The sequence below is a fragment of the Nilaparvata lugens genome, chromosome 3 (genome assembly GCF_014356525.2).
Source record: "Nilaparvata lugens isolate BPH chromosome 3, ASM1435652v1, whole genome shotgun sequence".
Lineage (NCBI taxonomy): Eukaryota > Metazoa > Arthropoda > Insecta > Hemiptera > Delphacidae > Nilaparvata > Nilaparvata lugens.
The window spans coordinates 9,897,546-9,914,955 of record NC_052506.1 but is presented as its reverse complement, the minus strand read 5'-3'; the positions used below and the strand labels follow the sequence as shown (position 1 = coordinate 9,914,955).

The following is a 17,410-nucleotide window of genomic DNA, read 5'->3' as shown; positions in this document are numbered from 1 at the left end:
TAATAATACCAATATCCTAATTCTCGAACTAGAATGAATACATCATCATCAATTTAGTAAATCACAGAATTAAAATAGGAATGAATTGATAATTGATCATGCTTATCATGCTTTCCACTGAAAACTTCTTCAATCCAGAAGTTGAAAAGGTCAAGGTGAATTGAAAGATCAATGAAACTTTCACATTCTTAAAATTCAAGAAACTAATTCATTTTTTCCGTTAGTTTTCGATACAATTGGAAGTTATTTAATAGATATGTTAAATTTCAGACTTGATGACAGAAAACGAGACGATGATCGCTCAAGAGGTGGCAAAGATGACAGACGCTTCGATAAGAAGCCAATTCCTGACAGGAGCTCTGCTGGCGATAGGGAAAAGAGTAAGTTTTTATTATATTTTATTCAATGGCGGTTATCATTCACTATGAATAATCTCATTAGAGTCGAATAATTTAATCAAAGAATCAGCCTAGATGCATATTTAGCTAGTTTTTTCAATATTATCTCAATGAAACCAAATTATTTAGTATAATCTGTAAACTTGTAATTTTTAATACATTTCAATTTGATATCAAGAAGTTATTTGTTAATAATAAAATGTTAATAATATTTTTTTAATAATAATAATATTTGTTAAATAATTTGTTCATTCAGTAAATGTAAGTCATACTCATTGTCTAGCAGTTCAATTGTTAGATAAGATGATCTGGCCTTCAAAAGATCAATATTAATAAGTACGACTTTGAAATAATTTATTTGCTGATTTATTTTGTAAGGAAATTGGTCTTGAATATTTTGGTTTTGATCTGGCCTTCAAAAGATCCATATCACTAAGTACTACTTTGAAATAGTTTCACTCGCTGATTTATTTTTTTAAAGGAAATTAGTCTTGATCTGGCCTTCAAAAGATCCATATTACTAAGTACCACTTTGAAATAGTTTCATTCGCTGATTTATTTTGTAGGGAAATAGGTCTTGAAATTTTTTCCAAGGAAAATATATTATTATTCACATCCAATTTAATGTCGTACGTCACTCTCTGGAACAGAATAATAAAGCACTACTTTGTCTCCCAAGGGAGTAAAATTGAGCTCTTTGTTTTTTAGAATCTAAAAAGTTTTTAAAAAGATAGATAGTTATAGGTTGTGTTTGAGCAAGCGTTTTGAAGCAAAACAAAACTTTAATGAAGGAATAGTAAGATACGTTATCATGAATGAAAATGTTGTGTGCATCACGTGACTAAAGTTCTTGTTACTCTCTCAATGAGATTGTCACCTTGAAGTCGATGTGGAAGCTACAGGAGTTCTCCTCAGGGAAAAAGGTTGCGTTTCAGTCCCCAGAAGCACAAATAACTATTTTATTCAACAATTTGATGCACTTTATTGTTTCACTTACATATCCAATAAAAATTGTAAAATGAAATTGTGTTTTTTGCAGGAGAGCATGAGGAATCGGCTAGGATCCGAGAAAAAGCGAGAGAAAAAGAAAGAATTGAAGCTCTAGAAAGATGCAGGGAACGTCAGAGAGAGAGGGAACTAATGGCTAAGGATAAAGATAAACAAAGAGATAGGCTTAGAGATGATAGAGACAAAGATGTTGGCAAGATGAAGGATTACGACCGTGAAATACCTCTTCACAGTATTCCTGGTGAGAGAAAAGGTCCTATCGACAGGGACAGACTGAATAAGGATAGAAAGGACAGGGAAAAGGATCGTTTCGACAAGGATCGGGAAAGAGAGAAGCCACCATACGAGCGTGCCATTGAAAAGCCCAGATTGGGTCCTGACAGGATTCCAGACAGAGATCGCAACATGGAGAGACCCATTGACAAAGATAGACGCGGTATGGAGAGGGACAGAGGAAATGAGAGGGATCATCTGATGGATAGGAATAAACCGCCCGAGAGTGACAGAGAGCGCGGACCGGAGAGAGATCGCAGTTTCGACAAGGACAGAGTGAAAATGTTGCCAGCTAGAGAAAGAGCGGAGTTCGAGAGGGATCGACCGCATGATAAGGACAGACAGTTTGAGCGTGGCAACGAACATGAGCGGAGTTATGAGAGAGACAGATCCATGGAGAAAGACAGGAATGTGGTTAGAGATCGCGGAATCGAAAGGATTATGGAGAGAGAGAGGGGAAGTATGGACAGGAGCAGGGCAGGGTCAGATGGTGAGCCTATTATTATAATAGAATATTTATTCAATCTTCCAATTGAAATATTTTCAAATCTACAAAATTCTGTTTCTGATTTTTTTAATGCTCATATTCGAAAAACGTTTCAGTTTTTATGTTTTTACAATACATCCTTGGGTATAGTAAAGGCAAATTGGAGAGGCGGGTGATGGTGGCTCCATCTATGAGTGAAATTGGTAAATTTCAAGCAGTAAAAAAAGTTAAAACAGTTCGTCTGCTTCGTGTTTGTTTACATTTCAAATGTCATCATAACATGACTTCTCATTATAAAAATATGTTCAATCAAGATTTTTTAAATTCAGTCACACATTTTATTCCAACTGAATAATTTGGAATGGATATCAACATTCAAGCCTTCACTGAACCGTTGTAATTGGATAAGTGACGAGTATTTGTTTGTTTGTCTATCTTTAAAACATAAATAAAACTTGGTCCCTGTTTAATAAAACTTATAAGTCACGTAATACAGGAGAATCGCCATTCCAATTACATGCTCAATATAGCCGATAAAATCAGCTGTTAGAAGTCCTTAGAAGTCCTGTAATACAGGAACAGCTGATTTTATCGGCTATATTGAGCATGTAATTGGAATGGTGATTCTCCTGTATTACGTGACATAAATTTTATGAAACAGGGCTCTGGGGCCTGTTTCATAAAAACTTAGAAGTCCTGTAATACAGGAACAGCTGATTTTTTCGGCTATATTGAGCATGTAATTAGAATGGTGATTCTCCTGTATTACAGGACCTGTAACTTTTATGAAACAGGGCCCTGATTTTAAAATTGTCATATGATTGACACATCTCCAATATTTAGAATAACATATGCAATTCGAAGCTTGAAATTTACTAGTTTCATTCAGATTGTACCACCATCACCCCGCCTCTCAAATTTGCGTTTACTATAGTTGTTTACGATCGCTCATTAAGCCTAGTTTATACGATGCCAATTGGCGAGACAATTGTCATGAGGCAACTGACTGGCATGAAATTATTTTCTTCGTATAAACGCTTCCGGCCAATTGTCTTGCCAACTGTCCCGACAATTGGCCCGAAATTCAACTGTCTCTGGGAGTAGGCTATGGACAGTCAATTGGGCCCAGCGAGCCCCCCACCACTCGGAATCTCAGTTGTCGCGACAATTGGCGCCGAGTGAAGAGTGTAGGCCAGTAGCGCTGTCTTGGTTTTGCCAGTTCAGCTGTTTAGTCACAACAGATGACGAGAACTCGGCCATATTTAGCTGTCAACTGACGTGCTAATAGTTGGCCGCGTATAAACATCTTCTCGTTTAACTGGCCTGGCCTCCGACAATCCGCAACCACGTGATGACAATTGTCCAAAGACAACTGTCTCGCCAATTGGCATCGTATAAACTAGGCTTTAGGGCCAGACGACTATAACCGGTTTTTCAGGCGACAACCCAATCAGCCAATCGGAGAGCTTCCTGCCCTGCCGACTCTAAAAACGCCTAATAAACGCCTGATACGCTTAATAAGGCCTGGCCCTAAAGTTATATGCATACCAATATATCACTTTATGAATACTGGTATAGAGTATCCATTAGTTGTTTACTCCTAGTATTCTTAGTTGTTTACTCTAGCTATAGAGTTTTAATTGATAATATCTCTAAATCTGAATCATTTTCTCAAGCTTTTCAGCTTTCGAAAAGAACTAGCCTGTTCTCAAAAAATATTATATTTCTATTTGATGAGGTGGTGACGTTTGAACTCAGTCAACCACGTCGGTTATAAAACAAAAGGGACCAAAAAAGGGGAAATCATAGTATAAAATAAGAGTTGGAGAATGTTTAAATAGAGAGTCTTGAATATCAGCGTTGAAATAAAGAGTCTCATATCTATTCCACTCCTTAAGAATGAAAATAAAGATATTAAGATATGATGTTTTAAAGAAATCGGTGAGTAAGATCATTAAATATAATATCTTTGAAAATTTAAATTTGTTGAGTATCAGGTCATGTCAGAGGCCCTGAAATTGATCAGTTGCGACCTGAAAACTCTGACACCAGACCTGAGCCAGCCAGGTCACAAGATATTATTATTATTATTATTGTTGAGTATAGACAACAAATTCTCATTAAAAATAATTGTTGATTACCTCAGTTTTTCCTCTAAATAATGTTCTCTTCTTTCCACCTCAGTTATTCTCTTTAAAAAATAATTATTGTTGACTACCTCAGTTTTTTCTCTAAATAATCTAAATTTTCAATTCATTAATTATTGTGTAATATTGATTTTGTAGAGAGAGGAGGCAGATTTCAAAATGAAGGCGCGGGTGATCGTGGCCACTTTAACAGTCCTTCCAGGGGAGAAGATCCAAGAAATATGCGGATGCAGCCACAATTCGGCGATGACAGGAGGTAAAACATTGATTTCATTCAACGAATTTCCTTTCCTTGCATTGTGACCTGTGATACTGCTCAATTGACAACCTGCAGTTTCAAGTTTTTGTAATAAACTTGATTAATCTTTCTTAAAAGTTTACAAACTATATCATGGAGAACACTGAGTGTGCAGAGTGAAGAATGAGTGTCCAAGAGTCGTCAAGTTTCCTACATAGTTTTCAGCTTTATCGAAAATTGATGATGCGGTGTAAGAACTTGAAAATTGAGGAACTGGAAGTTTTCTGAATGAATATTCTACCTCTTATAATTTTCAATTCTGAACATTGAAGAATTTAACGAAATAATCATAACTTTTTGTGTTGTGGTAGATATCTATATTGAATGAAAACTACTTCATATTGTAAAACTATTAATTAATTGAAACAGTTTGTGATACTAGTTTTAATTGTTACACCATTATCAATTTCTAGTAAATTGGAAATTTGTGTTCAACGACAACTAGTGTCTCAAATTGTTTAATAAATTATTGGTTTGTACAATATCAAGTCGTTTTCAGTCAAAATTATTATATATTTCTCTTCATTTGAGTTGAAACTTTATTCTTAAACTTTTTTATCAACGACATTCCATCTAATTGACTTGAAATGTTTCGGAACATGCTCTTTGAATTGAAATTGTATAAAAAATTCAAATTGTGTTTTTGTAATTACCGAGAATGTAAATTTTTGGTTACTAAAACGTAAATTTTATAATTTTGTTCAGACGGCGTGATCCTGGAATGAGAAATTGGGACTATGATGAAGGTGCTAAACCAAGAGACTGGGACTATCAAGACAACAGGAGAGAGTGGGATAATCGGAACCGGTAAAATCATACTTGTAACTCATTTCTATTGTAAAATAATTGTTTTCTACAACTGCGCGTAAAAAAGAATTTACATACTCAATTCTCCTCGTAAAACTTATTTCTGAGGAGAATCTACTTTTTTGCTCGCTAACCATCCGCGCATGCGCAGTAAATTTTCTTTACTCTCGCAAATCATTTGCGCATGCGCAGAAGAGTTTCTTTACGCTCGCCAATCAGCTGATGGTAAGCAGCTCGCCAAAAGGTCAGATCTTAACCAAAAAAGTCGGTAATTGTAACTTCGCCGATATAAGTAATTTAGGTTTGGGCAGTTGTAGAACAAATGTTGTATGTAATTCGCGCGTAATGCTTCTTTATCGCTCTTGCAAAATTATCACGCTCCTCTTCGCGTCGCGTGATAACTGTTTTGCGCGAGCGATAAAGTCGCGCATTACGCTCTTAATACATAAATAGCTATTTTCGTGCTAGACTTTGACTACTTTTCCGATTTCCTTCCAACTACAGCCTACAGCTCAGTTGATAGAAAGAAGTTGTATTGAGTATCAGACAGCTTTCATTGTAAGTGTACTAAATAAACGAACATACAGGGGCCGACATATTAATCTGACGATTTTGTAGTAATGTTATGTTGGCACCACTGTTATTGAAAATGCGGGAGTGTTGTACATCGAAGTCTATAGTGAGGTCCACGTTATAGTGGCAGTGAAGAAAGAGAGGAAAAAAACGTTGTCAAGTCTCTCCATTTTGCCACTGAGTGTGTACACAGCTGTTACTCAATTCATCCCATTAAATTTTGATCTAATAATAATTATAATTTCCTTAGTAAAATAATCAATTTAATGTCAAATTAATCAAGAAAATATATTTTTTCATAATTTGATTCAAAGATTTTTATTTTTATACAAACCTGATATGGCGGATAATTTAAAAAGCTGTGATACACCAATCTGAATTTCAAAACAAAAGAAATTAAGTTATTTGGTGGGTATTCTATTTCAATTTCTTTAAAAAATTATAGAAAAATAGAAATCCTTTTTAAAATAAGTAATATCATAAGAAACAATTCTGTAATAACCTTTCAATTATTATTTATACCGGTACGATTAGGTATAACCTAAACGTGTAGGCTAACTGAAGGATAAAGTCTAGGATGGTTAGTTATCAACTTGTTTAATGTCTAAAAATTATTTCATTGTTTCAAAAATACATTTTAAATCAATTATACGACTTGTGTACCAAAGTATTTTGATAGAATGAAGAAAAAAATGGCGGCTAAGATTTGTTAGTCTACTTTTGTACAGTCACTATCAAAAGTAAAAATAAGATATTCTGGCAAATAGACACATTGCAAAGCTAGAGAGAGATAGTGCTATCTGTTTTGTTGTATGATAGAAAAGGACAGCAACAGTAATGTCAATTGTACACTGCCATTATAACGTGGACCTCACTATGCCATTTCAGTAGACGGTATGTCGTTGTCAAGTGAACTTCCAGCGTTTGTGATTGAGGCTTATTTTAAAAATAATGACTCATTATTTTAACACAGCGTTCATTTCGAAGATATTTCAATTTAAATCGACACGCGCCGGTTCCCAGTAGGAATACGATCTTGTTGTGGGTAAAGAATTTTAGGAACACGTCGTCTGCTTTATAAACAAAACCAACAGGACGAAAACGGACTGTGAGAACGCCTGAAAACATTAATGCGGTAAGAGTAGCTGTTACTTGGTCTCCACGACGTTCAGCAGCGAAACCTGCTGTTTCGCTAGCCATTTCTGATCGGAGTATACGACGAATTCTCCATTCCGGCCTGAAATTCCATCCGTATAGGATAATGCTAGTGCAACAACTTGATGCAAATGATTGAGCACAACGCAAAGCCGCTTGTGAGATCATTCTCGAAAATGTCCAACAGGATGCCATTACTCTTTCAAGTGACGAGGCACATTTTCATTTGTCGGGATTTGTGAATAAACAAAATTACCATTATTGGGCAGCCAATAATCCACATAACTAAAGGGATCATTCAACGAGAAACTGGAGTAATTCCACAAGTTATGATTGAGTGAGCAATGGCAAATTTTAGAGTTAGGTTGAGTGAGAGTGTGAAAAGTAACAGAAACATTTGAATGAAATAATCTTCAAATAAAAAAACTTTGTGAGTGATCTATATAATTCACTGTAAATTGCAAAATTTGATCTCTAATTTGATATATTACATGTTTTAATTGTACGAAACATACTTTGATTATTTCAAAAATACATTTTAAATCAATTATACGACTTGTGTACCAAAGTATTTTGATAGAATGAAGAAAAAAATGGCGGCTAAGATTTGTTAGTCTACTTTTGTACAGTCACTATCAAAAGTAAAATAAGATATTCTGGCAAATAGACACATTGCAAAGCTAGAGAGAGATAGTGCTATCTGTTTTGTTGTATGATAGAAAAGGACAGCAACAGTAATGTCAATTGTACACTGCCATTATAACGTGGACCTCACTATGCCATTTCAGTAGACGGTATGTCGTTGTCAAGTGAACTTCCAGCGTTTGTGATTGAGGCTTATTTTAAAAATAATGACTCATTATTTTAACACAGCGTTCATTTCAAAGATATTTCAATTTAAATCGACACGCGCCGGTTCCCAGTAGGAATACGATCTTGTTGTGGGTAAAGAATTTTAGGAACACGTCGTCTGCTTTATAAACAAAACCAACAGGACGAAAACGGACTGTGAGAACGCCTGAAAACATTAATGCGGTAAGAGTAGCTGTTACTTGGTCTCCACGACGTTCAGCAGCGAAACCTGCTGTTTCGCTAGCCATTTCTGATCGGAGTATACGACGAATTCTCCATTCCGGCCTGAAATTCCATCCGTATAGGATAATGCTAGTGCAACAACTTGATGCAAATGATTGAGCACAACGCAAAGCCGCTTGTGAGATCATTCTCGAAAATGTCCAACAGGATGCCATTACTCTTTCAAGTGACGAGGCACATTTTCATTTGTCGGGATTTGTGAATAAACAAAATTACCATTATTGGGCAGCCAATAATCCACATAACTAAAGGGATCATTCAACGAGAAACTGGAGTAATTCCACAAGTTATGATTGAGTGAGCAATGGCAAATTTTAGAGTTAGGTTGAGTGAGAGTGTGAAAAGTAACAGAAAACATTTGAATGAAATAATCTTCAAATAAAAAAACTTTGTAAGAGATCTATATGATTCACTGTAAATTGCAAAATTTGATCTCTAATTTGATATATTACATGTTTTAATTGTACGAAACATACTTTGATTATTATCCCTCAAAAATCGTCAGGTTTTTATGCCGGATCCTGTATAATAAGCGAACATATAAAGGCAATAATGAACATGCAGCATATTATGTTATATTATACTCATCTTATAAACTTTATGTTACGCAGTCTGATTAGTATTTAGAAGGCATTCAAACGTTGTGTTGAGCACTCCTATTGGTGTATCAAGAAGGCATATTTAGAGTTTCAACTTATCAGTTCCAACGTGGTTATTCATTCCAATCAATTTATCCCTTTCTTATATTAGTAATCTACTTTTTATAAAAATCTTCACTAAATTCATTGTTTACTTATTACCTGTTACATACTTATTTACTATATTTTCATTCTTATTTTATTTATTTTGTGTTGCAGTATGAGACGTCCTCCCCACCCCAACGAACCTGTTGAAGGTTGCGAAGAAAATATTCCAGAGAAAGAGCCTATTGAACAAGGTAATTTTTACATATTAATGCAATAAATTATAAACGTTTTATTGTCAATAAAACGTTATTTTAACGTTTGATTAAAACGTATGAGGACAATACGGTGGAGCAAATAATATGTGAGAATCCACCTTAATTTTCAATTTCAATTTCATTTATTGCCAATTAGAATATTCAAAACATATTACAAACTCTTTATAATATGACATATCATTAAAAATATAATTAAATAAGCATAATTACTCATACATATACTTGAAAAAATTAAAATAAAATATAAAATAATGGTGGATTATAAATTTGGTAAACCGTTATGCCGCATCCACACTCTCGCGCTCGTCATTTGTACGCATTGGGCGAGAGTGTGGATGGCTACTTTGCCACCGCCCGACTTAACTGGCCTTCGCTTGCCATCGCTCCGATTTTCGTTGAGCAAAGGCGAATGTCCGAGCAACCGCGCATCCACATTGCAGTGTACATGACAAGACCAACGTAGCCAAGCTAACCAGTGACTAGGCATTAATATTGTGGTTATATGTTACATTTCAGTAATTGCTCCTCCTGCTGATATTTCAATGAAACGAGCAAGAGATGAAAGTGAAGGCCTGGGACAGGAGATGAAGAAAATTCGCACGGACGAGCCGCCTCCAGCCATCTTGGAAGAGGATCTCAGTGACATCAGTGATGATCCTGATGAAATTCTCAACAGAGATGATATTGTGAGTGCTTATATATACCGTCACAGTATACATACAGTATGGAAACTTGGCTAGTACCCTGACGCAAAAATCCGCCATCTTGTTAGGAAGTGCCTAATTAACCGGATCAATTGATCTCGTTCACTGCCACGAGCCAATCAAAAGACCAGGATTGGAACTTCCTAAGGTCACGTGACGTGTCTAGTATTTGTGCCATTAAAAAGCATTGGTTGGATAGGCGTTTGATTGACAGTTTCCATTCTGTACCTATTCTGTGATACCGTGTCCCACGAACAGGTTTACACGTTTCATTTTATATTACGTGCCCATTCATGCACCGAACTTTTACAAAGTAGGTTCTAAAAATATTCTGGGAAAATTTCAGCTCCCTAAACTTCGTAGAAACATTTTTAATGAATTGGTGAAATTTTCAATATGCCGCCATTTTGTTTCTACAAAGGTTAGGGAGGTGAATTAGAATGAATTTGTAAATTTTTCAATACTATGCCGCCATTTTGTTCCTACGAAGGTTAGGGAGCTGAAATTTCCCCAGAATATTTTAAGAACCTACTTTTTAAAGTGTGTAAAATTTGAAAAAGCTCTGTGCATTATTGGGCACGTAATATAGAATTAAAAGTGTAAGGCTGAACTCACACTTACGCGACTCAGGTTGAGAAGAGACTCGACTCTAGTCGAGAGCATGTGTTTTCAAATGGTGAGACTAGAATCGACTGGTCTGAGTGTCACCATTTGGAAACACATGCTCTCGACTAGAGTCAAGTCTCTTCTCGACCTGAGTCACGTAAGTGTGAGTTGAGTCTAAACCTCTTCGTGGGGCAACGTGTATATGTTGTATGGATAGACAGTGGCAGAAACAAATAAAAACAAACAATTCATACATACATTTTTAAGTTTTTGAGCCAGAGTATGGCCTCGTCATCTTTTTCATGCCACTTTTGTAGTTTTCTCGAATGTAGTGTGAGAGTCTCTCTGCGATAGTCGTATTGTTCTGTGGTATGTCGGTCCCACATCCCACATGCGATAGTGGTTCATCTGCAACCGGCCTAAGTCAGAGAGACTTTCACACTCAAAGACCTTGAAGATGCATAGACTCACATGCAGCGCTAGTGTCGTACTTGGAATTGAAATCGGCCATTGAGGGGGCAACCTATAAGATTATTACATACCAATGCCTTTGTAATCTATAATACTACAAATATATAGATATAATACTTTGTGCTAAAATACCCCAATGGCGGCCTTCAATTTCAAGTAAGAGCTATCATTGGGAAGGCATAGGCATTGTGGGTCTATATCTCTTTAAGGTGACACTACATTCGAGAAAACGCGCATTAGTGCAACAGTTTTCAGATGTTTGTATCATACTCGGGTGTTTTTATCAACTGTTTATCAGCTGTTTTTATCATACAGCTGTTTTCAAAGTCACAGCGACTGCGATTGTGGTACAGAAGTAAGGGGAAGCGTAGTGCTCGAACCAGTGATACAACAATCGCAAGAAAAATAATCGCTGCCTCAGCGCGCAAAGTCATGTGGAAGTATCAGTGCCACTGCCATGCCTGCCAATGTATTCCGTATGAGCTGCGTTTGTGGTACCACAGAAGGAAAATAATCGCTCCCACATCCCACAGTCGTTCGTCTGCAACCGGTCTTAATCTATTTCAATATAGTAAGATTAATTACTCCCTGATTTTCAAGGTTAATATTCTATTTTTAATATATGTAGTCAAGCGTAATATGTAGATTTTTCTCCAATGATAATGAAAAGAATAAATGGTCTCAAGTATGTACCATTTCGGTTATGTATTGAAGTTTATAACATTTTTTAGCTACTCCAATCCTGTTTTCCTCAATTTTTATTTGAAAGGGAATCAGTTGAACTTTTTATCAATGTATGTCACTCAGTTATTTTAATAAAGAAAACTCAAAATGGAATTAAAAAACAGATACATACCCTTACCATCCCATCTTCCGAGTTGAATGTTTTTAGAAAGCTATGTTTTATTTAGAATTACATTTAATAACAGTTTCTTGTATGTTTCTCCACAGGAAGGACCAGGCACAGAGCTTGATGCTGAAATGGATGAAATGGACTCCAAATCTGTTCATATTCCGACATTGAATCAGTCCAGTATGCCTCAGACTCCTATTTCTACTGCCAATAATTCTACTATCAATGACTCTTTGGAACAAAGGTGAGTCATTTGTTCATTTAGACAAATGTGTAGCTTTCAAATTTAATTTATCCTTTATTTCGAAAAGACGATATGTGAAAAAATTGAATGCAAAATGTTGAAATGTTAATATGGGATCTAAGTTGGTTCTGTTTTATATGACTTCCTAATAATGGTCTTGATTTATTTTATTAACAATAAATTTATTTTATTTTATTAGCAATTATTTGAATGAGTGTTTTATTAAGGACGTAACACAAATTTTTTTGTGTAGTTGAGAAGTTGATATTGTGGTAATTATTCATATTGAATGAAAAAGACTGAGAAATTGTCAAAAACCACAGATTTATTGATACTTAGAAAGACCGGTTTCGGTTATTAGACCATTGTCAATCTCTGATAAACATGTTTATCAGAGATTGACAATGGTGTAATAACCGAAACCGGTCTTTCTAAGTACCGTATCAATAAATCTGTGGTTTTTGACAATTTTTCAGTCTTTTTCATTCAACGTAACCCAAAGTTATATATATGACTTTGGAAATTGGACTTGAATAAGTGTAAATATAACCTCTATCTTTTAGAAACGTTACTGTATATAAAATTTGGGAGAAGTTCAGTTTCGGACTAAGCTTTCTTCCAGTCATTGCTATATGATTTGTAATTGTATTAATGAATGAAATGAAATGAAACTTTATAGCACTAAAATTCAGACTTCCACGGTTAACATTCTTGGTCGGTCAGGCCGACAATCTTGTAAACTATTAAATGTACGTAATTTACGGACCTAAAACGCACCCAAAACCTTATAGATCAGGAAACAAAGGAGACAGAAAAGACAAAGAAATAGCACATTTGAAAAATCTTTGTTTTGATCAATAAAATACCAGAATTGTGAGGTTTGGGTGCGTTTTAGACAAAAAGCAACTGGTAATGTTTTCTTTAGAATTGAATAATCTACTATTTTCATCGAATTAGAATACCTTTGAAGTAAAAGTAATCTACTTATATGTTTTTTAGATTGAAAAATCACATTTTTGGCATTTTTTCACATTAGTTCAACAATATATTAAAGTTGCTCTCTTATATTTTGTTCTATTCGAATTCTTAGCTAATTTAAATGAGAAATAATAATTCTTTATTCAAGTAGGTTCCTTCATAAGGCCTCCACATATTTAAGAAATGAAAAAATGTTCAAACGTTTGCCATCATTATCTTGTTTACAATGCATTTTGACACCCACGTTTACTAGAACTTTACTTCATTTCAATGTAAGGAACCCACTCATAAAGTTTGTCTATTTTAGAAACATCTATATATATAAAAATGAATGTCTGTTTGTGTGTTAGTTTGTTTGTTTGTTCCCTATAGACTCGAAAACTACTGGACAGAACGGCATGAAACTTTGGGAATATGTTGTGTGAATATTGGGGATGGTTTCTGACCAGAAATTTGAATAGGGGGGCTAATAATAATTATATATTAATCTATTTTACAGACCTATGTTTTCGAAATTGTCGGCCGAGCGGCTAACGTAGAACGGGAAGATCATGTTTATTCAAAATCATGATGATTTAATATCATGCTGTGATAATATGATTTAGCTTAATATCATGCTGTGATAATATGATTTAGCATCTAAACTTACCAGCTGTATTAAATACGTCACTCTGTGATAAAATTGTTTACTGGTATTAAAACGGTCGTTTTAAGCACATAGGAAGTCCGTATTGAGATGTATTGATTAGCAGATAAATTTCATGATTCACCAAACAAAGTCAAGTGTGACATGAGATACATTGGCTTTTTAGCGGTAAGAAGTTCGCCGGGTAATCTAGTTCTTTATAATGAATATAGTCTTGATCTTTACTTTACTTTCAAGTATTGCTAGGTACTGATTTTCTGAACACCTCTGTTTTTTACAGATTAGCTGATGATAGAACAGTTGATGAAGAAGGTGTTGATAATCTTGACTTTGAAGAAATATCAGATGAGGAACTGGAAGAGGAAGCAAGGGCTAACAAAGCTGCTTCAAGAAGAAAAGCCAAGGGTAATGCTGTTTTCCTTGATTCTACTACATATAAATAATTTCGAATACGATATTAACAGTAGTAAATCCTTAACTTCCGTTGAAATATTCTTTGTTTTTTGCTTTTTCAATTTTCCAAAATATACTGTAGCCTTCTGTCAAGATTGGCTTGTAATAGAATCAGTTATATCACGGCCTTCTCTAGTTGTAAACTATCGTTATGTATGTAGTTAGTTATATACATAACTTTCTTATTGCACAGTTTCATTTAATACGAATACCATAACTTTGAATATACAGAGTGTTTATGAATATTTATGCTATAAAGACTTAACTTTAAAAAATAAAATAAAAGAATTTCTATGTAAATTTTCAAAATGGCGGTCATTTTAAATTTTCGACTCAAATTTCACGAAAACCGTTCAGTTTAAAGAAAATTTACAAGAGACATAAAAGTTAGCAAATTTTATCAAGATTTCAACGATATCTCATTTATTAAGATTGGTCAGAGAATAACAGAGAAATTAATTATTTTTGTATTGCATGCATGACCACTTTTCACAATTTGAACATCAATATTACATTTTTAATTCCAATTGTATTTAAGATGAAGCTTTGGAACTCGGTATGGCTCCTCATTAAGATTGGTCAGATCTCCAGGTGGTCTTTTTGCCAACTACAATAACAAACTACTAAAATGATGAAAAATTCTGAATAATACTAGAATATTCAGGATATGAAAATATTCAGGATAAGCTATAGTCAGATTCACGTTATAAAGTCAGCATCTGATTAAAATTTGTTGTCTGTGTCCTTGTCTTTCATTCTCTACACCATTTCTTGTATTCTACAATTCTTCATTTAATTTATTGTGTACAATTTTGTCTACGTTAGTAAATTTATCCATTCAATCGTATGGTCTTTATTTGATGCCTAAATCAGCCCATCTTGCTTCACTCTAAAATCATGTCTCATATCCAGACACTGAAACAAAAAGTATCTCTGCGGTTAAGTGCTGAAGGGGAGGGTATCCTCGATACCCTCTCTGAGAATGGACTTCTTAAGGTCCAAACTTCACCGTTTCATATGAAAACATTACAGTGGTACCTTAGTTTTAGCATAGTTCATCATTTTTCTTGCTCAATAATATTGTAGAACTCTTTAGTTTAATATGATTCACCATGTTATTTTACTGCTATTGGTATTTACTTTTAACGCTAGAACGTAAGTTGAATTATGTTTTGTTAAACACATGAATAAAGGAATCTGAATCTGAATCCTCGTCATTCAAGCATAAACCGTGCTATTGTTAGGCCTACTATTACATCGGAAACCATAGTAGGCAAGGTGTTTTTTCCTCCTTTTTCTTTCCAGCACACCACACCATTCAGAAAACGGTACGGTATTTTCTATTGTTTTCCTCATTGTAACTGTTTTATTGGAACAGTTTTTGTGTTTGTATTTTTGGGTGTGCATCTTGAGCCCACCTTCCTCTCCATCTCTCTCCAATATTACCACACTCTGTTACCTCCGAGTACTTTTTCCCATGGAGGATTTCTTGAAGTGTACATGGTGGAACGAGTGAAAAATCATGCATTGTAGTTTCTGGGATTTGTAAACATTTCTCCCGATTCTCTTTCCAGATTCCCTTATCTACAAAGCTAGCTGTCCTGGTAATTTGTTTGTAAATTATTTCTTGTTGGCTATAAAATGAAATCCTATTATATTAAGCGAGCAATTTCTGTATGTTTGTTAATATTTTTATATCTGGTTATTTATGTCCAACGGATCTCGAAAACGGCTCTAACGATTTTCACGAAATTTGGAACATAGAAGGTTTATGATATAAAAATTCGATTGCACTAGGTCTCATCCCTGGGAAAAGTCGCTGAAGGACATGAAAAGGATAATAATTATTCATCCTTGGAAAAACGGAAGATAATTCCGTCGTCTGTCGATAACAAAAGATGCGTGTGCCTGTGTGGGAGATCAGCTGTGTAATCAATCAGCTTACCGTATCTCACGAGAAAAATATTATCTAGAAATTTCAATAGGCTTGATCAAATTAATCTGATTTGTTGACATTACATGGTATATCATTCTAAATTGGAGTATATCATAATATTTGAAGTTATTCATTATTTCACAGTTTTAAGTGATTAGTGAGTGTTATGTTTTCATTCAATTTGGTTTGTAAACAATCTAAATTAGAACTTTTCTGTTTTCAAATATTTGGACTGAAAATTGGACCTGAATTCAAGTGTATGGAACATAACCTACTTTTTGGAATATTTATAGTGTATAAATCAAAATTCGGGGAAGAAACAGTTTTGGGCTGTGCCTGTTAGTCCTTCCCCAATCATTTTAAAGAATTGAGTTCGGTTTATCAATAAATAAATAACGAGTGAAGCTCGGTGCCCCGTTATTGTTTACATTATGAACAGAGATATTGTAAAAATTTCTCCATATCAAGGTCAAATGTTCTATAATGTATGTATGAATAAATTTTATTGTACGTACGATTATTTAAAATCTGTTTGGCGGCAGTTGATTAGAATGATTGATTATTGTGCTAGGACTTGGCGATGCTTTGGGCGTGGACTGGGCGAGCCTGGTGGCGGAGACGCGACCGAAGCGTCCCGACGCAGACAGCGACCAGCCGGGCGCCGCGAGGCGACGCTTTGAGCCTCTGCGCATACTCGCCCGAATTGGCATCTCGCTCAAGTATGCCGGCGAAAAAATGTACAACGACATACAGCAGAAGGCTGGTCAGTACTCATTATTACATTACTACAGTGTGTTTCAAAGAAACGGGAAATTTTGAAAGTTGAATAATTTCAAGAAAAACAAATCTTTAAATAAAGTTTTTCATATCATTCAATAGTAAAAATAATGCCATTTTAAAATATATTTCATCTATTTTAATGAGAAGACTTGCATTTCTAAGATGAGAACTTTTTAAATTGTACCAAATGGCACAAAAAGTTTTGTAATGTAAATCATAGCAGAAACTCTTGTATTGAGTAAGAATATACTGTTTCTAGTTTCTACGAAACTGTACATTTCTAATAAAAAGCATAAAGATATAAAACAGTACTCTCAGAGCCACCTCTAATACAAGGCCGCGGCCTACGATGTTGCAACGTCGCAGTGTAGGCCTACAATCTAATACATGATTGGTGAAAAAGATCAGCTGGTATTTTTTAAAATCTTTATCACCAATCATGTATTAGATTCTAGGCCTACACTGCGACGTTGCAATTTCTATCTAAATTTGGGGAAGGATCGGTTCGTGCTTCAAGCCTGTTGTTCCTTCCCCAAT

The 17,410-nt window shown here is 34.9% G+C and overlaps 1 protein-coding gene across 1 annotated transcript in view; it reads left to right on the top strand.

The window, feature by feature from the left end:
• The window catches only part of LOC111044056 (zinc finger CCCH domain-containing protein 13-like), a 52,419-nt gene that overhangs the window by 27,587 nt on the left and 7,422 nt on the right, over positions 1-17,410 (top strand). The window contains exons 8-16 of the mRNA XM_039425457.1: positions 271-380; positions 1,438-2,334; positions 4,443-4,569; positions 5,317-5,418; positions 9,099-9,178; positions 9,719-9,888; positions 11,935-12,080; positions 13,985-14,109; positions 16,665-16,856. Of these exons, the coding sequence (XP_039281391.1) occupies positions 271-380; positions 1,438-2,334; positions 4,443-4,569; positions 5,317-5,418; positions 9,099-9,178; positions 9,719-9,888; positions 11,935-12,080; positions 13,985-14,109; positions 16,665-16,856 (1,949 nt within the window). The remainder of the gene's footprint in view (positions 1-270; positions 381-1,437; positions 2,335-4,442; positions 4,570-5,316; positions 5,419-9,098; positions 9,179-9,718; positions 9,889-11,934; positions 12,081-13,984; positions 14,110-16,664; positions 16,857-17,410) is intronic.